We start from the raw sequence: 27,266 nt of genomic DNA on the forward strand, positions 1-27,266 counted from the left end.
GAATTCCATAATATAGGTGTATGTTGAGCATTTCAAGAAGTTGCCAAAATGTTTTCAAGTGGTTGTACCATATTTCATTCCTGCCAGAGATTGGAATATGGGTTGAGGCACTAAATGAGTGGTATCTTCATCATCATGAGTCAAGGTAATGACAGCAACCATCAGTTCACTGGTGTAGTTTAATCAGAGATTGACCAGTTAAAAGGTGTCTAGTCCTTTTTAGTCACGGATTCTACTGGGAATCTGATTAAGGTCATGGTCCATTTGGAATCTACGAGAAGACACACACACACACATCACCCATGTTTGAAGTGGCTGTGGCCTGGATAAAAGCTGTGACACTTGGGATGGAAAGCAAAGTGCTGGAATTCAATCATACTGAGGGGTTATAATTATTGGGACCTGGTAAGGAGGGAAGAAGATGATGCTCAGGTTTTACAGACTAGGTGATGGTGGTGACAACAGAGGGCAGGAGCAGCTTTGTTGGCTTCTACCTGTGAGTTGGCTACCCGACACAAGGTGAAGCTGTTTGGAAAGTGGTTGCAATTGTATCTTATCTGGGTGGATGAAGAAAATGTTTAACTCAGGTTCTTTTCAACTAATTTCTCAACCCCCTCGTCCCAGTAGAGCCCAAGCTCTATGTCGATCGTGCGTTCCTGATTCGACTTCCTGGTGCAGTGGGTCACTCCTGCTTATTAGCAGGGCTGGCAGCCTCTTCAAGACTACTCTTGAGGCGGCTATGAGGATGCTACTGTTAAACGCCAGCGGAGGAAAGGCACAACCGACACACAAATTAGTTGCAATAATCACACAGGCAATTGATTACTCACAAATCCTTTTGGCGTGCCTGGGTATAGCTTAAGGGGGCCCCATCGGCGTGCTTCTCTCGGCTGGCTTTGGTCAGAGCTCAGAGCTACGTGGAGACAGTCCACATCAACGTTGGAGTCTGGGCGACTACTGCAGCACAGGGCCCTCAGCTTTAGTACCCTTTCTGGCCAATGCCTTCTAACAGATGTCAATCTACAGGATTATCACCTCAAACCACCTTTTTGGGAGTTCCTTGCAGGGAACCCCCTTTATGTCAATCTACTGAAATGTTTACATTAAACCACTTTTTAAGATGTTCTTATTTTTATTAATTTACAAAGTTAATGTAAATAACATCAAGCCACTTCTTTTTTTTTTTTTAATTTTATTTATTCATTTTAGAAAGGAGAGAGAGAGGGAGAGAGAGAGAGAGAAGGGGGGAAGAGCAGGAAGCATCAACTCCCATATGTGCCTTGACCAGGCAAGCCCAGGGTTTCGAACCGGCGACCTCAGCATTTCCAGGTCGACACTTTATCCACTGCGCCACCACAGGTCAGGCACAAGCCACTTCTTATCTATGTATAACTTCACACACATATTATACTAACTGGGCTCTGCTTGTAAGTCAGAGTCTGTTTATCACATTACAGAGTTATGGCACTAAGCCACTATATTAATTCCTATCCAATTGGCATAACTTTACTTAATTTTAATAATTATTTTTAATATCCTTTTAATTACTTTTATATATCTTCCATATTTTTATATTTCTATATATTTAATTACTATAACCTTTTATTACAACACCCCTTCAATCGGATCCCTCTGACTGACCAAATGGGGAACAGAATGAGAAATAGCTAACTTGTTTACCAATTCCCTAGCCCCCTTCATCCCGTCATATTCAACCATTCCTCAACCTCCTTACCTAGTTAATGATATCTCCATCTCTCCCTTCCACCTTGGTGCGGCCATTTAAACTAGCTAATCGGGATAAATAAGACTATAGGGTCAACACTCAAGTAAATGAAGCAAGACCCAGCATCAGGGCCTGTGTTAGGGATAAAAATAGAATTTGCCCTCTGCCCGCGCGCTTGCTGACTGGCTTTAAATAGCGGCAGCAGGCCCTTCTCTAGAAATTATTTAAGTTGCCTTGCCGAAGTTGCTGACGTATTTTATCTCCAGGAGTCTTGCTTAATTTCACCTCTAACAGTGGCCGTACAGACTTCTGCCTCAGCAACATAAAGGGGTAGGTGAAGTTCCTGGAGCAGCTCTATCACTAGGTGTAGTCAATAAATACCTCTCCTCCAGAAAAATCACTTCTTCAACTCACAAAAACACACCTAACTCACCATCTCTTTTTAGAATTCCCCTCCCAGAACATGCGCAATTGCGTCAATCTTTCTGACAAAACTCGGTACGATAGAATTCTGCGCATGCGTGCTACCCAAACTGCGGCCGCTCCCTTCTTTGGGCGCCTGGGCTCCTTCCCTGTCGCCGCCCCGCCCAGGCGGCTGCCCGTGACCTGCCGGGCGCAGGGAACGAAAACCGGAAGGGGCAAGACGAGTTCAGTAAGCTATGGGCCTGTTTGGGAAAACCCAGGAGAAGCCGCCCAAAGAGCTGGTAAGGGCTACGGTGGCAGTAAAAGAGTGGGAGGATTTGCGTGGGGTGTAGTGGAGTTGGTAAAGCGACTGGACACTTCCACCCCGTCAGGCCAGGTAACGCTCGGCCGCCATTTCCGGGGCTTCCCACTCGACTGAGGGGCCAGAGGAAGAGTTTCTAAGGAGAAAGCTGTGGCGAAAGAGAACCCCAGTATCTTAGCGCTCCCTCTTCAAGGGCGCCGAGGGCTGGACTAAGAGTTTCTCGGCCTCGGCCTTGGAGGCCGCATCCTAGTCCTATCCCTAAAAACCCCCGCACTGCGCGCCTTGGTACGTCCTCCCCGGAACCTTTCCCTGGCGCAGTCCCCGCCCCCTGACGCCACCCTGTGAGGCCGGCCCGCCGCTGTTCAGAGCGTGGGTTCAGGTCTCGCGGACGGTTGCAAGGCAGCTACCTACGGTCCCCTTCTGCTCAAGTGAAGGGGAAGTTGTTTTCTAGTTCTGCTGTCGTTCGGCGTTTTACTGACCAGACATATTGATTAGAGAAAGACCCGACTCGGAGGAATGGTACGGCAGATAACTGACCCTGGCTTTGAATTCTGATCTGCCTGTTGTATGAGATATAAAGGGCAGTGGTTAAGAGTGCTCTGTGGAGTCAGTCTACCCAAGTGTGAATTCTGGTTTCCCACTTATCAATCTTGTGACCTGTTAAAAGTTAATTTCACTGTGCCTTAGTCTTGTCTGTCAAAGACTAATGATAATATTATGTGAAGTCTTAGCAGTGCTAGCTAGGGTTAATTCTTTGTAGATTTTACAACCTTGCTATCCAAGTACAGACCAGCGTCAGCGTCACCTAGGAGCTTGTTAGAAAATTCTTGCGTCCTACTGAAGATCTGATGAATAATATAAATTCTGACAAGACCCCTAAAATACTTTATTTAATAAATAATCTTACCTGTTCATCTCTGGCAGGAATATTTTTAAAACCAATTTCATGCATCATGAAGTTGCTTGCATATAATGTGCTAACTTTGATTATATTTGTTCATCATGGATTCTAGAACAGTAGGTACTCAATAAATAGTTCCCTCAGGCAACTTACTCACTTTACTCCCGGGTAAAATAAAAATTGCGGAGCTTAAATGAGGAAAGAGTGTTACATTACTTTTCAAATGTAGAGCATTATATAGATACACATTTTGTGGCATGTATGTATTATAAGATGCTTGTGTTGGGCAGATAAAATGTATTATGCTCACTTTGTTAAAGATGGCACAGCTGCCCACGTGGAGGCTGTTGCCCAGGTGATGGCTGTTGCCCAGGTGATATTAATGTGTCTCTCTGTGGGCAGGCAGGATCGTTGTACCCTGGGGCTTGGTTTTGGGATTAAACCTTTCCCACCCTTTTTGATGTGGGGTAGTACAATCCCATCATGCCTCAGAGAAGTGACTTTGTATTAGGGACGTCCCTACTTTGTATATTGGATTAGAGGTTGTGAAGCTACAGTATAAAGTGGGGGCAGAACGGGAGTTTGGCTCTTGGTTCCTGAAATTATCATTAGAGGAGAGAGCAGAGCAGAGAGCAGAAGGAGGCCACGTGGAGGAGGCCAGGAGAAGCAGCCAAGATGGCGGAGTGCTGAGTGAGATGCCAGTTTGTGTAGAGTTTGTATCTGGGATAAGGAAGGAGATGGGGAACTGAGGAGAATAAGGCTGGTGAGCTAGAAACCTTTGATTCTAGGAAACTCGGATAAGTCAGTGGCTTTGTGAGCACTGAATGTGAGTGGGTTTTGGAGCCCAGTGTGTATTTTTTACTTGCCCGCCGGGTGCAAGCTAGAATTAAAGACTATGGCCCACCAGTTTGTGGCTCCGTTGTTTCTTTGCCGACTGTCCGAATCCAATGCTAACCTGCATATGAATGGCCATGATGGTGGCTTCTGGCTTTACATGGCCAGGAGAAGCAGCCAAGATGGCGGAGTGCTGAGTGAGATGCCAATTTGTGCAGAGTTTGTATCTGGGATAAGGAAGGAGATGGGGAACTGAGGAGAATAAGGCTGGTGAGCTAGAAACCTTTGATTCTAGGAAACTCGGATAAGTCAGTAGCTTTGTGAGCACTGAATGTGAGTGGGTTTTGAGCCCAGTGTGTGTTTTTACTTGCCCGCCGGGTGCAAACTAGAATTAAAGATGACAGCCCATCAGTTTTTGTCTCCGTTGTTTCTTTACCGACTGTCCGAGTCCAGTGCGAACCTGCATGGGCCAGGCTGCTGTAGTGGTGGCCCTGGTTACTGGCTTTACAGCTTGTTATTTTAGAAGTGTAATTTTGATGTTGGGGAGAGATTATTACCTTCACTATTTGGCCTTAGCTTTGCCATTTATAGAAAGAGAGACAGTTCTGGGAAAATGGTCTCATTATCATTTACACTGATCTCTACTATACAGATTATTTATATAACAGACTATTTTTAGATTATAAATATAATTGCTAAGAATATGATGTCAATTTACTGTTCCAGTGAGGTAACATACCTGGGAAAATAACACCAGAGAATCTCCAATTTGATGCATGATATTGGTTTTTTAAAATACATTATGCCTGCCAGAGGGTGATTATAAAGATAAAATAGCTAAGGAACTTATCAAGCAAGTATTACAAGTACAAGTTTGGACTGGGTACCACATATATAGTTATAGAAATTCAGGAGTTTCAATGATCACCCTCAAACTTAGGTAATCAGAAATGATTTGGTCCTCCACTGTCATGTTTCCCACACACCTTCTTGCCTGTGAATTGGTTCTTGACTATTTATATTAGATTATTTACTTTAATTGGTGCTGGAGATACCCTTCCCAAGATTTTCTTCAAGATCCCCTTCACAGTACTCCAGTCTTCCTTTACAGTTCTGATTATATCTTGTTCAAATTTGTCAGAATAGTGTCTGTGTCAGCTTCAATCAAACTCTCTTTATACCTTGCGATTTATGACCAAGGAAAGTGTTTTGTCACCTGCTATAATTACAGTATTTAGCATAGCATTTGTAACTACAGAAAGTGCCAGTAAAGCACTTTCTAAGATGACAAATACTTTTTTCTCTGTAGAGCTGCTGACAGACACGGCATTGAGAGTCATAGCTGAATAAGAAGTAATGTCTGATGTTTCAGTTTTAGCTAATTTTTTTTTAGAGGGAGAACAAGAAAAAATATGTTCAAAGCTAAGTAAAACATTTAAAAAAATGAATTAATGTTGGCAGAGAAAGAAGACAAATTAGAGAAAAAAGAGAATTGACTAGAGGCTATTGTCTCAGCTGTAAAACTCATGAGTTAGGGTAAATTTATAATAAATACTTTCCACTGGGGGCTAGAAGATGAGGGCATGTGGGTCTTGGTTCCAGCACAGGAGGATAAACAGAGGCTAGGTACAACCATGATACACTATCATGGTTGTCATTTAGGCCGTTAAGTCAGGTAACAAATCAGGTCAGGCAAGTAAGATAAAGTGTGGGTGGTGTTCCCAGAGCTCTGATATATTGTGCAGCGCCAGAGTAGGTGCTAAATATTATAAATACTGAGCAATGAATGAGTATCAGAGTAAGATTAAGTCAGGTTTAAAGTCAGACAGTCCTAAAATGAGTACATAGTGTTTCTAGGGCCACTTAGGGAGACATTAGCTATATAAGAAGCCTTATAGCCCTGGCAGGTGACTCTTTTGATTGAAGTGTCGTCCAGACATGCTGGGGCTGTGGGTTCGATTCTGGGTCGGGCACATGTGGGATTCATCCAGTGGATGCATGGATAGGTGGAACAACAAATCGACGTTTCTCTATTTTTCTACCTCTTCTCTAAAAATTAATCAATTGATATTTTAAAAAAAAAGCCTTACAGTTTAAAGTCTTTGCCCTCAAGCATCTCAGATGCTTTCATGAAGACATTTTAGTGGTGAAACTTACTCTATTGGAAACAAAAAAGTGTTCAAGCAAAGACTAGATCGGGCCTATTGAGGCTGAGGGAATCTTGTAATTCATTTAGAAACCTGTGACTCTCCTGGGGAGGACATGAGATTGTTTGAAAAGAGATTCCTCTCGCCTGACCAGGGCATCGGACTGGGATGCAGAGGACCCAGGTTCAAGACCCCGAGGTTGCCAGCTTGAGCGTGGGCTCATCTGGTTTGAGCAAAGCTCACCAGCTTGGACCCAAGGTCCCTTGCTTGAGCAAGGGGTTACTAGGTCTGCTGTAGCCCCATGGTCAAGGCCCATATGAGAAAGCAATCAATGAACAACTAAGGTGTCACAATGAAAAACTAATGATTGATGCTTCTCATCTCTCTCCGTTCCTGTCTGTCTGTCCCTATCTATCCCTCTCTCTGACTCTTTCTCTGTCTCTGTAAAAAGAAAAAGGAAAGAGATTCCTCTGTTGGAAAATTGCTCTTCTTATGTAGGGACTTCACTGATTTAACCTTTGGGAAGAGTAGTCACTTTCAATGATGTCAGAATTCTGAAATCATATATATATATATGTAACTATATATATATAACTATATATATATATATATATATATATATATATATATATATAACTTAGACTGGGCCATGATTCATGGTTATGGGGTGCTATCAAAACAGGGAAGAAAATGAGAAGGGAAAATAGAGAAGATGATAAAGTTTCATTCTCTTAGTTTATACACATTATTTATTTTGGGGTTTTTTTGTTTATCTCTTTTTTTAAACATTTATTTTCCTGACCTGTGGTGGCATAGCAGATAAAGCATCAACTGGAACGCTAAGGTTGCCAGTTTGAAACTCTAGGCTTGCCTGGTCAAGGCATATATGGGAGTTGATGCTTTCTGCTCCTCTCCCTTTCTCTCTCTCTCTTTCCTCTAAAATGAATAAAGTCTTTCAAACATTTATTTTGTTTTTATTTTGTTGTGCATTGGGTTGAACACCAGGTTCATAAAATTGGATGACAATTTCAAAGAATACCAAGTTTACTGGCAGAGACTGACATGAGCAGATACTTATATTTTATGGTAAATAATATGTATACAAGATCTGTGATGTCACAGTAGAGGGAGCGATTAACAGGTATTCGGTCTTATCACAAGAGGTTATTAGCCAGGTGGATGGGTTGGTATAGGGTTAGGAAAGGGGAGGCATTCCAAGCAGAGGAAACTACTTGTACAAGGTGTGGAATTGTGGAACATAGGTTGGAGTTACCAGAAAAAAAAGTTCAGAGTGTTTCGAAGAAGAAGTACTGTTATATCTGAGTGGGGTGCAGGAATGACGGAGAGATAGGTAGACGACAGGTTAGTGAAGAACTGTGTGCCATGCCTACTAAAGATGAACATTCAGAAGAGTGGTTTGGAGTAAGAGGGAAGAGACTTAGGCATGGAGGCTAGTCAGTGACTCAGGTAAGAGATGATGCAGCTCTATCATTAAGTGGAAATAGGGATAAGGATGAGTTTTAGAAATATTTGAGGCCCTGGCCATTTTGCTCAGTGGATAGAGCATCAGTCCCATGTAAGAATGTCCCGGGTTTGATCCCTGGCCAGGGCACACATGAGAAGTGACCATCTGCTTTGCTTTTCCTTCCTTTCCCCTTCTCTTGCAGCCAGTGGCTCAGTTGGTTTGAGCATTGGCCTCAGGCACTGAGAATAGCTCAGTTGATTCGAACATCAGCCCCAGATGGGGGTTGCCAGGTGGATCCTGGTCAGGGCACGTGAGGGAGTCTGTATAACTGCCCTCCTCTCACTTAAAAAAAAAGAAAAGAGAAAAAGAAATATAGTATTTGGGATATATGGCCAGAATTTGTTCAACTACTGGATGTGGGATGAGAATGCAAAGATGACTATTAGGTTTCTGTTTAACAACGCCCCCTGAGTATTACTACCATGAACTGAAATTGAGGGAATTCAGGAAAAGAGCAGGTTTGATGAGATGCTGATGTTGGAGGGGAAGGAGCCACAGAGCTCAGTTTTAGAGTTCAGGAGATCACAAAGACACTAGAAAATGGGGTATCCTGGGAATATATATTTCTTTTCTACTTTGTCTTCTCAGCGAAAGTGTGAGCTTCTTGAAAGAAAGGGTCATGTTTTTCTTTATTATAGACTGGGCCAGCATAGTGTTGAACTATCTTAAAAGAGTAAAGTGCCTATCAAATACTGGCTTGATGAGTAGAGGTAGAGATAGTGAGAGAAAGTACTTACATATTTGAAATATAGCCAGGTTGACTATCTTCTCTGTATTCACCCAAGAGATCAGAATAGGCCACTTGTATTTATTGCTTTTGCTTTGCGCTAATTTCTAGTTTTGCATATTTTTAAATCTTGAAGGACACACAAGATCCTAATTTACAGAAATTATCTGTAGGGAGGGGAGCTAGACGATGGAGGGTCAAAAGTGGGAAGAGGAATTTAATTTCCACTATGTACTATCTTAGTCCCCTGCTATAACAAAATACCATAGACTAGGTACCTTATTCACAGCTGCAGAGGACCCTTATTCATGCCTGCAGGTGTACAAAAAGATATCCTCATTGTGAGGTGCTGCCACCAGAAAAAAGTTCTTTTATGTTTTATTAAACTAAGGGGCTGAGAAACATTAATATAAATAAGGAAATTGTAATGTACATTTTGTTATGTCACTGTCACTCAGTTCTTTGAATTTCTGTGTCATTTGCCGAAAAGCATAGTGTTTGTTCATTCATTCATTCATTCATTCATTCAGTGAGAGGAGGTGAAGCAGAGACAGATTCCCACTTACACCCCAACTGAGGAGATCCACCTGGCAAGCCTACTAGGGGGTGATGCTCTGCCCATCTGAAGCCCTTGCTCTGTTGCTTAGCAACCGACCGAGATCTTAGTGCTTCAGGCTGAGGCTACGTAGCCATCCTCAGCACTCAGGGCCAACTTGCTCCAATCGAACCATGGCGGTAGGAGGGGAAGAGAATGAGAGAGAGATAAAGAGAAGCGAGAGGGAGAGTGGTGGAAGAGCTGATGGGTACTTCTGTGTGCCCTTACCGGGAAAATTAAACCTAAGACACTCACATATCAGGCAGATGCTTACCACCAAGTCAACCGGCCAGGGCCAAGCATAGTGTTTTACTGTAAAATTTAGTTTTAATGATTTACCAGTTGATGACTCAGGTTTTTCTTCAATATTTTTGAAACAAGTATTGGAAAACTCTTGATACTTTCATAAGAATTTTATAAGCATTAGATATAGTTATTCGAACTTTCTCAACACCTATACCTGTATTTCCAGTTGTCCCTATTTCCTATATGTCCAGTTGTGCTTTAGAGATTTTACCTCTCAGGAAATGTATCAAGGTAATAAGAGACATAACATAGTTGAGGACTGTTTTTCTTTTGTGAAATGAAAAGCATTGTTAAAGGGGAGAAAGAAAAGGTGAACTCTTTTAGTACTTCAGCCTGCTGGGAACTACCAGTGTTGCATGGAAAAAACTTACTCAAGACACAAACTGATGTCAAGAGGAAGAGGGGGAGGCTTGCGAAGGGAGGCAAAGAAGACCTCCTGAATTTCCTTCTCCCTTAGCTTTTATTGATCCAAAGCAGAACAGAGGTAACAGGATTATTAGGGAGGGAGGCCAAATGATAAGGGGAAAGAATGATTAATGGCCGTTTTGCTGACATGCAGAAAGGGCTAATTTGGTCAGAACATTCCTTCTCTTTTTAAAAAAAATTCATTTTTTAAAATTTTTATTTATTTATTTTTACAGGGACAGAGAGAGAGTCAGAGAGAGGGATAGATAGGGACAGAGAGAGATGAGAAGCATCAATCATTAGTTTTTCATTGCAACACCTTAGTTCAGGGATCCCCAAACTACGGCCCGCGGGCCACATGCGGCCCCCTGAGGCAATTTATCCGGCCCCCGCTGCACTTCTGGAAGGGTACTTCTTTCATTGGTGGTCAGTGAGAAGAGCATAGTTCCCATTGAAATATTGGTCAGTTTGTTGATTTAAATTTACTTGTTCTTTATTTTAAATATTGTATTTGTTCCCGGTTTTTTTATTTATTATTATTATTCTTTATTCGGGCGGGGTGGAGAAGCAAATGGGCACTTCTCCTGTGTGCCCTGGCCGGGAATTGAACCCGGGTCCCCCGCACGCCAGGCCGACGCTCTACCACTAAGCCAACTGGCCAGGGCCCCCCGTTTTGTTTTTTTACTTTAAAATAAGATATGTGCAGTGTGCATAGGAATTTGTTCATAGTTTTTTTTGTAGTCCGGCCCTCCAACGGTCTGAGAGACAGTGAACTGGCCCCCTGTGTAAAAAGTTTGGGGACCCCGGCTTTAGTTGTTCATTGATTGCTTTCTCATATGTGCCTTGACTATGGGGCTACAGCAGACCAAGTAATCCCTTGCTCAAGCAAGCGACCTTGGGTCCAAGCTGGTGAGCTTTGCACAAACCAGATGAGCTGGTGCTCAAGCTGGCAACCTTGGGGTATTGAACCTGGGTCCTCTGCATCCCAGTCCGATGCTCTATCTACTGAGCCACTGCCTGGTCAGGCTTTTTTTCTTTTGCTAATTACCAAGCACAAAGGAAGGGGCATCTACAATAGAAGCTCTAGGCTAATTTTGTAAAGCCCCTTCACATGCAATCCTTTGTGTCTGCACAAAGGTCACTCACTCACACAACTTCTTGGTGTTTGCATCCAAGAGACATTCACTCAGGGTTTTTAACTAAAGTTCCCCAATCCAAGTCATAGAGGGTTCATGGTTAGGTCAGTGATTCCCTGAACTCCTCCTTTTTTGTTTTAGTAAAGATGAACAGAGGAAGATGGTTAGGTGGTTGTAGTGGAATGTAAAGAGCAAGCATAGAGAGAAACAGGTTTTTAGGGGTTTACAGGCACTTCTGTCTTTTGTAAAAATTGTTTAGCACGCCTGCTTAGATGTTTTAAAGTATCCCAGGTGATGTCGGGTGCTCCCTCAGTGCTTGGGAGCGAGTTAGGTGTCTTTGTTTTCTGGGTTCATTTCCGGAGATGGATTCATTATTACCTTCTGGATCTCTGGAACCAGGTTGCTTTCTAGGGGCTAATTGTAGCACTCGCCGGGTAAAACAGACACTGGAGACGCTTGGAGAGTTTAAGACAAATCTTTATGGCCAAAAGAATTAGAGAACAAAACAAAGGAAAATAAACCTGCGCAGGGGTGGACTCTAGTGGTAGTAACAAGAGCCACACCGAGCGCCTACAGTCTAGGGGTTTTATAGCGTAGCAAGCAAGCAGTTCATACAGAAGCAAATTTGGCATTTAGCAATTGGCTCCCCCAAATTAAATTCTAGTCACGTGCCTTAGTAACCAGTCATACAGTTGAAAGCCCCAGCTGGAAATATCCCTATCTATCCCCTAGGATGTGGTTACATTTACTGTCTTAGGAGTTCTTGTGACTTCCTTATCTCAAGGACTCCTTAGCTCCTAACCATCCTGGGAGTCTAACGACTTCTCTATCTCAAGGACTCTTCAGCTCCTAGCCATCCTGGGAGTCTGGGCTCACCTGTTTACTGGACTAGTTCCTTTGAAGTTATTTCTAAAGCCTATTAATATATTTTAAAGCTTTTATTCGAATGTCACATTTCCTCCTCTTCTTTGTCCTAGTTAAATCCTTAACTATCCTGTTCAAGGCAAAATGATGAGACATTTAGGGTGCGTGCTAAAGCCACCCATAAATTCTCTGGATGATTCAGGGTTTCCTGGAAAGCAGGTACTGGTTTAATACTGAACAACATACAAAAGAAAACTATTGCTACAATTCGGGTAAGAACCGCACTTTTAAGGGATTGTGGGGATCCGCTTCGACTCTCTATTTTGCTTCCTTCAAGCTCGGTTCTTGAGCTAACTTTACATGTGATAGATGAATCCAGTAAGGTTTTTCAGCTATTCTCACAGCCGTGGGCGTGCTGAACAGTACCTGGAACGGTCCTTGCCACCGAGCGTCAAGGTTCCCGCGACGGTGGTTAAGAATCCATACCCATTGTCCTGGCTCCGGTGGAGTTGGCAGTGGAAGTCCTTTGAGTTGGTCCTTCTGCTGGTCTCTAAGCGCCCGTACTTCTGCACGTATCAGTTGTAATGCCTGTAAGGACTTTAGAAAACTTTGATTAGAACCCTCAATTTCTTCCCTTGTTATTTGTGGAACCAAAGGAGTTGGTTGCCCATACATTAACTCATAAGGAGTCTATTTTCCTGTATAAGGTGTGTTTCGAACCCTATATAATGCAAAAGGGAGTAGCTCTACCCAGTTTTCGCCAGTCTCCTCTCTTAACTTAATTATAGTCTCTTTAAGGGTCCTATTCATCCTCTCGACTTGCCCTGAACTTTGAGGCCGATAAATGCAGTGTAATTTCCAATTGATCCCTAATCTTTTTGCCAATTCTTGTGATACTTTGGACACAAAAGCAGGTCCATTATCTGACCCTACAGCAATGGGAATGCCATATCGTGGAATGATTTCTCTTAAAAGTATTTTACAAACTGTTGAAGCAGTCTCTCCTTTTGTAGGAAAAGCCTCAGTCCATCCAGTAAAGGTGTCTATTAGAACAAGCAAATATTTGTAGCCTAATTTCCCTGGAGTCATTTCGGTAAAGTCTACTTCCCACAGCTCTCCAGGAGCTTTTCCTCGGTGCCTGATGAGAGGAGGTAATTTCTTATTGACAGCATTTACTTTGGCACAGGCTTGACACCTAGACACAACAGAGTGTATGATATCTCTGATTTCTGCTCCCTCATAATATTTTCTTACTAGATGTTCTAGTTTTTGTTGTCCTAAGTGGGAGCTGCTATGTATTTCTTGAATTATTTGTCTTAACACTCCTTGTGGTAGGTATATTCTGTTGTCTGGTAATTCTATCCATCCCTGTTTACTTTTCTTACCCCCTAGTTGCTCACCTTTCTCTTCTTCTTTAGGCTCATACCTCGGTTCTGTTTGCAAAGTAGGGGGTGGGATGAGTAGCAGTTGGTTAACGTGTTCCTCCTCTTCTGCTGCATTCCGTGCCGCTCGATCAGCAAAGTGGTTTCCTTCTACTATAGGGGAATCCCCCTTTTGATGTCCTTTGCAATGTATTATTGCCACCTTTTTAGGCAACCAAATGGCTTCTAATAAAGCCACAATTTCATTCTTATTTTTAATTTCTTTTCCTGCAGTAGTCAACAACCTACGCTCCTGGTAGATGGCGCCATGTACATGGGCAGTGGCAAAGGCATATCTACTGTCTGTATAGATGTTGGCACTTTTCCCTTCAGCAATTCTAAGGGCCTGTGTGAGTCCGATAAGCTCAGCCCGTTGTGCAGATGTGCCTTTAGGCAGTGCCTTTTTCCATAACACAGTATCTTGAGTGGTCACTGCGGTTCCAGCATACCTTTGCCCATCCCGAACATAGCTACTTCCATCTGTGAACAGGGTTATACCTTCTCATAGGCCTGATCCCGTAGATCTGGTCTGGCTCCTGTAATGGTATCTAATACTTGTCTACAGTCATGGATCACCGATGAGTCTGGCAACGGGAGCAATGTAGCAGGATTCAAAGCCGTTGTTTTCAAAAATTGTATTGCGGGGGGGTTCAGCAACTGTGCCTGATACTGTGTTAGTTGGGCGTTCGAGATCCACCTATCCGGTGGAGCCCGCAGCACTTGTTCTAAATAGTGCTCTCCAATGACCTGAATGTCTTGACCCAGAGTCAGTTTACTGGCCTCCTTAACAAGGATGGAGGTAGCAGCAAGTGCTCTCAAACAATTGGGCCATCCTGATGACACGGGATCTAGTCTTCTGGACAGATAGGCTATTGGTCTCTTCCAAGGTCCCAGTTCTTGACAGAGGACCCCTAGAGCAATGCCCTTTTTCTCAGTCACAAATAGTTGAAAGGACTTAGACAAGTCTGGCAGGGTTAATGCCGGGGCTGCAACTAGGGCCTCCTTAAGTTTTTGAAAAGACTCTCGTGCCTCCTCTGTCTATACAAATTGTTCCTCTTTTCCCCGTGTTAACTCATGCAAAGGTTTGGCCAGTTCTGCAAATCCCAGTATCCAAAGTCTGCAATATCCCACAGCACCTAAAAATTCTCGCACTTGTCTTTTACTGACAGGCTCAGGAATCTGTAATATGGTCTGAATTCTTTGGCTAGACAAACTACGTTGTCCTCCCCTCAAGTCATACCCCAAGTAACTCACGGTTTGGGTGACAATTTGGGCCTTCTTAGCAGATACTCGATAGCCCATCCGTTGCAATTCTTGGAGTAGTTCTAACGTAGCTTCCTGGCAACTCTCCTGGTTTGGGGCCGCGATAAGGAGATCGTCCACATACTGCAGCAGTACAGTTGAAGAGTGGCCGGCTCGAAACTCCTGTAAGTCTTTGCATAAAGCCTCATTAAATATGGTTGGGGAGTTCTTAAAACCCTGAGGGAGCCTGGTCCAAGTGTATTGGCCTGAAAGTCCATTCTCGGGATCATTCCACTCAAAGGCAAACATTTCCTGACTTTGCTTTGCTAATGGAATGCAAAAGAAGGCATCTTTCAAATCCAATACTGAATAGAAAACATGAGTCGGTGGCAATGAACTTAATAGGGTATAGGGGTTTGGCACAGTAGGATGTATGGTCTCTACCCGAGCATTCACTTCACGCAGGTCCTGCACTGGGCGATAGTCTTGAGTTCCAGGCTTTTGTACTGGTAGCAAAGGAGTGTTCCAGGCAGATTGGCATTCCCGGAGAATCCCGGCTTCCAATAAGCGCCTCAAGTGCTGCGCTATACCCTGTTTAGCCCGAGCAGGTACAGGATACTGTCTGATGCGTACTGGGCTAGCATCGCTCCGCAACAGCACTACTACAGGCGGCTGATGTATTGCCAATCCCGGAGGATTGTTCTCTGCCCAAACTCCAGGAACCTGCTGCTTTACTTCCTCGGGGACGCCCTTAAACCCGCTCTTACCTTCCGGGAGGGAGGCAATCAGGTATTCTTCTGATATTGGCACAGTCACTAATACCTTGCCTTCTGCATCCTTCTCCTGGTTGAAGGTTATTGTTGCTTGAAATTTTTGCAACAGATCTCGTCCCAACAGTGGGTAAGGGCAGTCTGGAATAATCAGGAAGGAATGAGTAATAGTCCCTCGCGCCAGGTCCGTAATCCGTGCAGTGGCTCGAGGATATGTGACAGCTTTGCCAGTGACCCCTATTACCTTTGTGGATTCCTTTTGTAATGTCCCAAGTGGTCTCTTTAGGACGGAATAAGTGGCCCCCGTGTCAACTAGAAAGGTAGTTGGTTTCCCTTCAATTGACAGTGTGACCATAGGCTCCTGGGGGCCAACGGAAATGGAGCCTTGGCCCCGTCAATCTAATTGGAGCAAAATTTGTGAGCCTTGTTCCTGATTTACCGCCTGTAGCTTAGGGCAATCCTTCTTCCAATGACCCTTCTCTTTGCAATAAGCACACTGGTCTCTATCTAATTGCTTCTGCGGGAAAGTTTCCTTCTTTCCCTTAAAGGGCTGCTGTTTCCCTTTCTTTCCTTTTGATTGCTGTGCCAAGAGTAGTTTTACAGCTGCTCTCCCTAACTCAGGGTCATCGCGATTGACAAAGACTCTCTGTGCTATTTCTAATAATTCACTCCTATTCTTTCCCTCAAATTCTTCCATTTTCTGGAGCTTCTTTCTAATGTCTGGGGCTGCCTGAGTGACAAAGGTTATGTTTATTAGCTTGCGATTTTCCTCTGCCTCAGGATCAATAGGGGTATAAACCCGGTAGGCCTCCATTAGCCGCTCTAAATATGCAGCAGGGGACTCATCCCTCCCCTGAGTTACCTCACCTACCTTACTAAAGTTGGTTGGTTTCTTAGCAGCTGCCCTTATTCCCCTTAATAGAGCCTGGCGATATTGGGTAAGCGATTCCCTATCCCTGTCATTGTTTGGATCCCAACTGGGGGGGCTCCTGGGGAGAATCCTCTCTAGGTCCCTTTCAGTGCCCCCTTCTTCCCTAAATACTTTTTCAGCTTCTTGGCTGATGCGGGTTCTTTCTTCCATTGTGAACAAAGTGTGCAAAAGCTGCTGACAATCATCCCAAGTTGGTTGATGGGTCCTGAAAACAGTCTCAAGCAAAGAAATTAACCCCTGAGGTTTCTCTGAAAATGGCGGGGTCTGATGTTTCCAATTATAAATGTCACTAGTAGAAAAAGGAATATAAATCATTCGGGACGGTGCATGTGATCCTTCATCTAGTGGGGGCAACACCTCCCTAAGAGGTAACATTGGGGCACCTCCGGCAAAGGAAGGTTGAGCATAAGGAGTTCCCCCCCGGGTGTGGGGAGGACTCTGGACATTCTCGGGCACAGTTGAATCTGGCTCCCTGGGCTTCTGATAAGGAGGAGGATAATTTACAGGGTCTGCTATATCCTCAGTAACATCAGAAAGGACCGGATACGATTTGGGATGCTCTTTTTCAGGTGCAGGTGGAGCGGAGGGAGGGCGAGGCTTAATGTCCGCAGCGCTCACACAAATAGCTCTCTTAACCTTTTGATTTGCTTTTATGCACCTCTTAATGTACCCAGGTTTATCTGTAGCTATATCTATCCAAACATCTATATACACATATTGGTCTGGGTGAGGTACCTGATATATAATAGCTCTTACTGCAAAAACTATGGGCAGATCAAAAGTTCCTTCAGATGGCCATCCAACCTTAAGAGATGGCCACTCTACTTGGCTTAAGGTCCGGAGAGTTTCTCGATCGGGTGGAGGTCCCCCATAACCCTGAGCTCTCTTCTGAAAATCAGAGAAGTTACTTAAAATGCAATCAAGAGGGGACTTAAGAGTAGATTCTTGCTGTCCCATCTCGCGGTGCTTGTTCTTCTCAGCCAGGTATGCTTCTAGTCCTACAAAGACAACACACAGGATTCCCCACCCTATAAGCAGGGTAATCCAAATAGATGAGCGCTGATCACACTGTACTGGCAAACAAATTAACACTAAACACAACAATGCAGCAAATCCCAGGAGGGCAATACACAAAATTTCCCACACAGTCATTCAGGCTAAACAGACAACCAGACAGCAGCGTGGCGCAGCGCGAGTGAGCTCACTACTTTGAAACGATCGATCGATTTCAGACAGAAACAGAAACCTCGGCCGGCAGCGTCCTGCCCTTTGGCCCGAGTGTCTGGGCGGGTCACTGACAGCGTCCTGTCTGCCACCACAGACTGTAAGAGCTCCGGAGCCAGAATACAAAACCAAGAAATTCTACAACAAAATACTCACCAGCTTAAACAGCTGTTCCGCCTGTCTCCAGTCAAGATACCCGTAATGGGCAATCCTGGGCGAGCCCCCATAAAATGTAGCACTCGCCGGGTAAAACAGACACTGGAGACGCTTGGAGAGTTTAAGACAAATCTTTATGGCCAAAAGAATTAGAGAACAAAACAAAGGAAAATAAACCTGCGCAGGGGTGGACTCTAGTGGTAGTAACAAGAGCCACACCGAGCGCCTACAGTCTAGGGGTTTTTATAGCGTAGCAAGCAAGCAGTTCATACAGAAGCAAATTTGGCATTTAGCAATTGGCTCCCCCAAATTAAATTCTAGTCACGTGCCTTAGTAACCAGTCATACAGTTGAAAGCCCCAGCTGGAAATATCCCTATCTATCCCCTAGGATGTGGTTACATTTACTGTCTTAGGAGTTCTTGTGACTTCCTTATCTCAAGGACTCCTTAGCTCCTAACCATCCTAGGAGTCTAACGACTTCTCTATCTCAAGGACTCTTCAGCTCCTAGCCATCCTGGGAGTCTGGGCTCACCTGTTTACTGGACTAGTTCCTTTGAAGTTATTTCTAAAGCCTATTAATATATTTTATAGCTTTTATTCGAATGTCACACTAATGCCAATTCAGGATGAGGCTTCTCATTTCTCTTTCCTCACTAGTATTTCAAGAGGACCTGTTGATGACAAAATTGTAATATACCCTCGCCCCCAAGTTAATAATTTGATTGGATCCTGCCACTTTGGGCCAGCTCATATCCTGGTACAACATGAGAGGCTTAGGCTGTTGCTTGGCTTGTATAAAATGCCTCTAGGTTGCAGTAAATCCAGAGGAGGAAATGTTCAAACATTAAGAGTAAAAAAAGCCTTATACTATTGTTCTATTGGGTTGAGTCTCTTCCTTCTGACTCCCCCATTTTTGTTTAAGATAGGTTTTTAAGGTGTGGTGAGCATGTTCAATAGGCCTCTCCTGTTGGATTATAAGGGATACCTGTAACATTTTTAATATTACAGTTTTGTAAAGCTATTTGGAATGTCTTAGTGTTATAAGGTACCAAAAGCTGAACATTGATATTCTGGGAGGGCTTTCCTATCAGGCTTTTCAGTTCAGTCCCTCCTTTAGGGAGGGAAGGGAGAAGAATGTAGAAGTGTCTGGCTTGCAAGAACAATGGGTTATTCAGTTTTAAATAAAATAAAGTTTAACCTAGAAACTTCTTCTCTTTCAATAGGAGGCAGAATTTACATACCACCTTGCATTGATTGTAGTTCCTCCCCCTTCCTGGAATCTTGAAAGTAACATACCTCTAGGCTAGTGAGGGAAGAGGAACCCTGAAAGATTTGTGTTACCTTGAGAGTCTTAATGATTCTGTGTATCCCCTACAAATGCTGCTAGCTCCTACCCTGATGTCATGCTCTCCCCTGCCTGTGTGTGAGCAAGGGTATATAAGCAGTCCCTGAACTATTTTTGGGACTGCACGATTTGGGCCTGCAGTTGCCCCGTGTTAGCCATATGCGCCGGCATATTAATAAGTCTCCTCCTCTAATAAAACTCTTCAAAATTCATCTGGACTGGTGTCTCTCTACGTGAACTCGATGAAATGAGGTACAGTGCCTTTCAGAATCTGGGGTGCGGTACTTTATAACATTAGAAGTATAGTAAGGGCAATTATCTGTTTTAATTACTTCAGTGCATCCAGGAATGGAGAGGGACTTTTAAGAGGTGAGAAATAGCATGATGTACTGCTTCCCTGGTAGCAGGATGTTGGGCAGATAAAATGTAGTATGCTCACTTTGTTAAAGATAACATGAGGAGGCCGTCGCCCAGGTGATATTAATGTGTGTTGGGGTGGGCTAAAGGCAGGCAGAATCCTTGTAGCCTTGGGCTTGGTTTTGGGATTAAGCCTTTCCTACCCTTTTTGATGTAGGGTGGTACAATCCAATCATGCCTCAGAGAAGTGACTTTGTATTAGAGACTACCCTATTTTGTATATTGGATTAAAGGTTGTGAAGCTACACTATAAAATGGGGGCAGAACGGGACTTGGCGCTGGGTTCCTGAGATTAGCAAGAGAGAGCAGAGGAGAGCAGAGAAAGGCCACGTGGAGGAGGCCAGGAGAAGCAGCCAAGATGGTGCAGTGCTGAGTGAGATGCCAGTTTGTGTAGAGTTTGTATCTGGGATAAGGAAGGAGATGAACAGAGGTGAATAAGTCTGGTGAGCTAGAAACCTTTGATTCTAGGAAACTCGGATAAGTCAGTGCTTTGTGAGCATTGAATGTGACTGGGTTTTGGAGCCCAGTGTGTATTTTTACTTGCCCGCCGGGTGCAAGCTAGAATTAAAGACTATGGCCCATCAGTTTTTTGCTCCGCTGTTTCTTTACCGACTGTCCGAATCCAATGCGAACCTGCATAGGCCAGAAGGCTGCTGTGATAGTGGCCCTGGCCCTGGCTTCTGGCTTTACACAGGAATAGAGTGGATCATGCCTGAATGGGATTCTATACAATAGAGTCCATAACTATTTCTTCTCCTTGTTTACATTACATGGCTCAAGTAGAGATAGCTCTTATCCAGGGAGGGAGCCCTTTTGCTAGTGAAATCAAGTTGCTGACTATAACATTTTGTAAGTCTATGATGATCTCCCATGTTCTTTATATAAACTTGATTTTAGTAGTAAAAAATTGGAACCTAGTTGAGACTATCCAATTAAACCTAGAAATCGTTTAAGCTGCTTTGTTTTTTGTTTTTTGTTTTGTTTTTTTTTTAATCTACAAAGACAGAGAGAGAGAGAGATAGACAGGGACAGACAGACAGGAATGGAGAGAGATGAGAAGCATCAATCATTAGTTTTTTGTTGCGACTCTGTAAAGCCAGCAGGCACGGCCAGGGCCACCACTATCAAAGCAGCCCAGCCCATGCAGGTTCGCATTGGATTCGGACAGTCGGTAAAGAAACCATGGAGCCAAAAACTGGTGGGCCATAGTCTTTAATCTAGCTTGCACCCGGCGGGCAAGTAAAAACACACACTGGGCTCCAAAACCCACTCACATTCAGTGCTCACAAAGCTACTGATTTATCCGAGTTTCCTAGAATCAAAGGTTTCTAGCTCACCAGCCTTATTCTCCTCAGTTCCCCATCTCCTTCCTTATCCCAAATACAAACTCTACACAAACTGGCATCTCACTCAGCACTCCGCCATCTTGGCTGCTTCTCCTGGCCTTCTCCACGTGGCCTCCTCCTGCTGCTGGCTCTATTCTCTCTGCTCTCTCATGCTAACCTCAGGAACCAAGGGCCAAGTCCTGTTCTGCCTCCCTTTTATAGTGTAGAAATCCAAACCCTTAATCCAATATACATAATAGGGAAGTCTCTAATACAAAGTCACTTCTCTGAGGCATGATAGGATTGTACCACCTCACACCAAAAAGGGTGGGACAGGCTTAATCCCAAAACCAAGCCTCAGGCTACAACAATTCTCAACACACATTAATATCACCTGGGCAATGGCCTCATGTGGGCAGTGCCTATTTTTAACAAAGTGAGCATTTTATCTGCCCAACAGACTCCTTCGTCGTTCATTGATTGCTTTCTCATATGTGCCTTGACCGTGGGGCTACAGCAGACTGAGTAACCCCTTGCTCAAGCCAGTAACCTTGGGTCCAAGCTGGTGAGCTTTGCTCAAGCCAGATGAGCCCAGGCTCAAGCTGGCGACCTCTGGGTCTTGAGCCTAAGTCCTCCGCATCCCAGTCATATGCTCCATCCACTGTGCCACTGCCTGGTCAGGCAAGCTGCTTTGTTTTTGAAAGATGGGATTCCTCTGAGCTTTCAGGGTTAATTAGTAACCAGGTTTTTTTTTTTTAGATTTTATTTATTGATTTTACCAAGAGGAGAAAGGGTTGGGGATGAGAAGTATCAACTCAGAGTCGCTTCACTTTAGTTGTTCATTGATTACTTGTATGTATCTTGACTGAGCAAGCCCCGGGTTTTGAATCTGCAACCTAAGAATTCCACGCTGACACTCTTATCTACTGCACCACCACAGGTTGGGCAGTAACTAATTTTTAAATGTGATATCTCCCAAGTATTTTACTAAAGGTAGAGAATCAGAACTCTGAAAAATTCAGCACTATTCAAATCAGCTTTTAGTATCTAAGACAATAGGTGGGACTCTCCATATATCCCTAGGGCATTACTGTGTAACTAAACTTGTAACCTTCCCAGGTTAAAGCAAAGAGGAATTTCTGTCCTTTTATTTTACAGACATGCTCAAACAGGCATTACATGACTTTATTATCATTGAAAATTGGTAAGTCCACAGGAATAGCTAATAAGTTATGTGGATTTGGAACCACAGGATGTCTGGGAATAACTATCTTATTTATAGTTTTGAGATTCTGTATAAATCTATTTTACTGGAAAACTAGAATTACAAGGGCTTGTACATAGAATTGTAAATGCCTTTTTAAGTAATCTAGTATGAGATCTTAATTCCAGCTACTAGTGCATCAGATCTTAAAGGATATTGGCAAATCTGGCCAATATCTGTACTAAAAAAGGCCCAAAGTTGCATTGGAATGTCCTGTAAGAAATCTTTAGTCTCAAGATTATTTTCCTTTCATGGAAATTTATTTAAAATTATTATTTTTCCTATTGGTGCAATATTTGATTTACTTTTAAATACATTTTACCCTTCTGGAAGATATGTAGACAATCATTGGTTTAAAAAATTTTTTAGCTTGTGTAAAGCCTGCAGGCACGGCCAGGGCCACCATCACAGCAGCCTGGCCTATGCAGGTTCGCATTGGATTTGGACAGTCGGTAAAGAAACAATGGAGCCAAGAACTGATGGGCCTTCATCTTTAATCCTAGCTTGCACCTGGCGGGCAAGTAAAAACACACACTGGGCTCCAAAACCCACTCACATTCAGTGCTCACAAAGCTACTGATTTATCCGAGTTTCCTAGAATCAAAGGTTTCTAGCTCACCAGCCTTATTCTCCACAGTTCCCCATCTCTTTCCTTATCCCAGATACAAACTACACAAACTGGCATCTCACTCAGCACGCTGCCATCTTGGCTGCTTCTCCTGGCCTCCTCCACGTGGCCTCCTTCTGCTCTCTGCTCTGCTCTCTCCTCTGAAGATAATCTCAGGAACCAAGAGCACAAGCTCCCGCTCCATCCCCATTTTATAGTGTAGAAATCCAAACCCTTAATCCAATATACAAAATAGGGAAGTCTCTAATACAAAGTCACTTCTCTGAGGCATGATTGGATTGTACCACCCCACATCAAAAAAGGGTGGGAAAGGCTTAATCCCAAAACCAAGCCCCAGGCTACAAGGATTCTCAACACACATTAATGTCACCTGGGCAACGGCCTCTTTAACAAAGTGAGCATAATACATTTTATTTGCCCAACAGCTTGTTACTGGGAAACTTGATTAACAAAATATATATTGCCCCTTAATATTCCCTCATTGGAAAGAGACAGATTTTGATTTAACAATCATTGGTTGATATATTCCAACTGTAAAGCCAGTAGCCATGGACACCACCACAGCCTTCGGACAGATGGAAATGAAACAACGGAGCCAAGAACTGGTGGGCCATTACTTTTAATCCTAGCTTGCCCCCGGCAGGCAAGAAATACACCCAATAGGAAAACACTCCCCTTTCCATTCAGGGCTTCCAAAGCCACTGACTTATCCGAATTTCAAAGGTTTCTACCTCACCAGCCTTACTCGCCTCTGTTCCTCATCTCCTCTCTGCACAAACTGGCTTCTCCTTTAGCACTCCACCATCTTGGTTGCCTCTCCTCTCCTCCATGTGACCTTTCTCTGCTCTCTTCCAGGATGGGCTCCTCTCCGCAATTTTAGTGTAGAATATACAAACAAGGAAGTCTCTGAATCAAAGTCACTTATCTGAAGCATAATGGGATTCCTCATGAGAGTGCACCACCCTACATCATGCAACTGTCAAGGGTGTGGGGGAAAGCTTAGTCTTAAAACTAAGCCTTAGGCTATAACTGTTATAAAGTACCATACCCCAGATTCTGAAAGGCACTGTACCTCACTCCTTCAGGTTTACATAGAGACACCCAGTCCAGATGAATTTTGAAGAGTTTTACTGAAGGAGGAGATTTGTTAAATGTGCCGGCTACATATGGCCGACATGGGGCATAGCAGACCCAAATCTTGCACCCCGAGTACATTTCAGAGGCTGGTTATATACCCTTTGACTACATACAGGTTGGGGGGGGGGCATGACACAATCATTAACAAGATTAACATTTAACAAGATTTACATTACATTGACAAGATTAACATTTGTCTAGGGGATTTTCAAAGAATGTTCAAACTTTCAAGGTAATACAATCAAAGAGATTCACAAATCCTTTTAATATCTATCTCTCCTCCTTTGCCTAGAGCAGGGGTCCCCAAACTATGGCCCCCGCCGCACTTCCAGAAGAGGCACCTCTTTCATTGGTGGTCAGTGAGAGGAGCATAGTTCCCATTGAAATACTGGTCAGTTTGTTGATTTAAATTTACTTATTCTTTATTTTCAATATTGCATTTGTTCCCATTTTGTTTTTTTACTTTAAAATAAGATATGTGCAGTGTGCATAGGGATTTGTTCATAGTTTTTTTTATAGTCCGGCCCTCCAACGGTCTGAGGGACAGTGAACTGGCCCCCTGTGTAAAAAGTTTGGGGACCCCTGGCCTAGAGGTACACATTAATCTCAGATTCCAGGAAGGAAAGGAGAGCTAAGATCAGTGTAGGGTGGTATGTAAATTTTGTCTCTTATTGTAAGCGAAAGGGAGTTCCTCAAATAACCTTAATATTTTCAGAGAACTTAAAACCAAATGACCCTAGTTGTCCTTTTAAGTCAGGAGACCTCTACATTCCTTTTTCTCCATTTTCCAAAGAAAGGACAGGAAAACCTGACCTTTTCCTCCCAGAATATCAATATTAATTTTGTAGCTTTTTGGTACCTTACAACATAATGACCCTGCCTGCTTACAGCCTATTCCATACTCAATGCAAACTATAAGCAAGCAAACATATACATCATATTTAAAAACTTATTAGACCAACACCTACCATTTGTACATAAGCTTTACTCTGAAGTAGGGTGTAACTTAGTAGGGTAGGGTTAAGAACAGATAAAGCAGTCCCCAGTATTTACAAGGGCCTTAGCAATTTTCCTTTGTAATGGTAATTTTAATTTCTCCTAAATTGTTAGTAAAAAGAAAAAAAAAAGCTCTACAATCCTTAGTCATATATCCAAGCTTGCCACAGTTAAAACAGGATGACCCGTTCATCATTTTTTTTAATAAATAAATTTTTATTTTAATGGGGTGACATCAATAAATCAGGGTACATATATTCTAAGAAAACATGTCCAGGTTATCTTGTCATTCAATTCTGTTGCATACCCATCACCCAAAGTCAGATTGTCCTCCTTCACCTTCTATCTAGTTCCCTTTGTGCCCCTCCCCCACCCTCTCCCTCTCTCCCTCCTTCCCTCCCCCCCCATAACCACCACACTCTTAACGAGTTCTTTTTTTTTTTAATTTTTTTTAAAATTTATTCATTTTAGAGAGGAGAGGGAGAGACAGAGGGAGAGAGAGAGAGAGAGAAGGGGGGAGGAGCTGTAAGTATCAACTCCCATATGTGCCTTAACCAGGCAAGCCCAGGGTTTCGAACCGGTGACCTCAGCATTTCCAGGTCAACGCTTTATCCACTGCGCCACCACAGGTCAGGCAACCACCACACTCTTGTCCATGTCTCTTAATCTCGTTTTTAGGTCCCACCAATGTATGGAATCCCGCAGTTCTTGTTTTTTTCTGATTTACTTATTTCACTCCGTATAATGTTATCAAGATCCCACCATTTTGTTGTAAGTGATCCGATGTCATCATTTCTTATGGCTGAATAGTATACCATGGTGTATATGTGCCACATCTTCTTTATCCACTCTTCTATTTTTTTTTTTACAGTGATTAAAGCCTTTATGCAAACTCTTGGCCAATACAGCAAGAATCCATAGAAGAGTAGTGTCCTTAACATGTTCACCAAATCCAAGTTGGCCCCAACACCATGCCAAATCCCTGAAAAATGAAACCCAACCCCAGTTCAGTCTGTTAGGAGCTGTCCCAAGGAGCAGGAATCCAGGAAAAGTTTACATCCAGGAAAAGTTCTCATGGCACTGGAATTGTTGTCACAATTCTATACTTTGCAGCTCACATCCAAGTCCCAATGACCGCTGCTTCTAGCTGGTAATGATTCAGGTAGACTGGAAAAGCCATCTGCAGCATGTGTGGATATGGAGCTTCTGTTCTCCTCTGCCTGGAGAGATGAGACCAGGTTGCTTTTCCCTGGAGCTCTGCGACTGTGGCTTGGTAAAGAGAACCTTGGGATACACTAAGCAGTTTCGGTGTGGCTTCTTCAGTGTTCCTTGGTTGAAGAGTCCTCTTAGTTTAGTCCAAAGTTGGTTTTTCCAGATGATAGTTCTTAAAATTAGTTTGTAATCCACTTTGGTTCTGGGAGGTGGATGTTGGTACGTCCGCCTACTCAGTGCCATCTTGCCTTCTCTGACCCGTTCATCATTACTGCAAACGTTTGAGCTATGTAAATTCTGTTGTTTGGCTCCTAGAAACCAGTAAATGTATTATTTGGAATAGATCAGAATAGCCAGGATCAAGTATTCCAACAGTTAAATTTTAAATTTCTTTGGAACCCATCAGGGTCCCAGATAAAATTAGAGAAATCTTTCATGTAAGTTAATTCTCTTCTAGTCTAAGGAACATATACAATTCCTGATTCCTCTCTACCTGAAACCAGCTTTTCTTCAAAGGGAGCTACTAGAATTCCTGGATTATTCTTGTCTGAATTCCTATTTTATTTTCCCCTAGGTCAGTAGTGAGTGGTAGTAGAGGTGGCAGAGATAGAAGAGAAAGGAAGAAGAAGGGGAGGTGGAGTCTGTACAGGGAAGCTCAGATAGCAAATATAGTGGAGAAGCTGTAGAAGGAGAGGAATGGGGAGTTAGTATTCATTAACTTCAAAGGCCTTCATTATTTTAGAGACAATCTCTTAAATTTTTTTTTCCCAAAGAATTTCTGTGCTTTTCCCAGAAGCTTCTATTTTCAATCAATGTTTGCTTTCCGTTCATTTAATATTAATTTTAGAGTTGGCATTTTTTAATTGAGTGAGCAGAAAAAAAATCCCTTAGGAAAGACCACAAGGTCCCCACTTTTGGACACTTCAAGCTGAAATTTTTCCATCTCAATAGATACTTGCAAATTAACCTGCAGGGTTATTAATGGAGGGCTGGTGTCCTTGGGGATTATAGGCCTTAAAGGTACTGTTTCCCATGTTAATGTTATTTTTCTTTGTATATCTGGAGAGTCTGAACAAATTTCTAGGGATATTGTGTAATGCAGTGGTCCCCAACCCCCGGGCCGCGGACCGGTACCGGTCCATGGGTCATTTGGTACCGGTCTGCAAAGAAAGAATAAATAACTTACATTATTTCCGTTATATTTATACTTAAGTCTGAACGATGTTTTATTTTTTATTTTTATTTTTTTTTATTTATTCATTTTAGAGAGGAGAGGGAGAGACAGAGAGAGAGAGGAGAGACAGAGA

General features: G+C 43.2%; 1 protein-coding gene across 4 annotated transcripts in view; it reads left to right on the plus strand.

The window, feature by feature from the left end:
• The first annotated feature begins 2,274 nt into the window (after window positions 1–2,274).
• Window positions 2,275–27,266, plus strand: part of CHMP3 (charged multivesicular body protein 3) — a 104,431-nt gene continuing 79,439 nt past the window's right edge. Inside the window, exon 1 of one of the 4 annotated variants that reach the window (XM_066267661.1) lies at window positions 2,275–2,430. In XM_066267661.1, the coding sequence (XP_066123758.1) occupies window positions 2,386–2,430 (45 nt within the window). In that variant the 5' untranslated portion in view covers window positions 2,275–2,385. Of the gene's footprint in view, window positions 2,431–2,948; window positions 2,970–24,081; window positions 24,143–27,266 lie in introns of those variants that run through there. The other 3 variants (XM_066267663.1, XM_066267662.1, XM_066267660.1) reach the window with 3 other exon arrangements.

Source organism: Saccopteryx bilineata, chromosome 3 (genome assembly GCF_036850765.1).
Source record: "Saccopteryx bilineata isolate mSacBil1 chromosome 3, mSacBil1_pri_phased_curated, whole genome shotgun sequence".
Lineage (NCBI taxonomy): Eukaryota > Metazoa > Chordata > Mammalia > Chiroptera > Emballonuridae > Saccopteryx > Saccopteryx bilineata.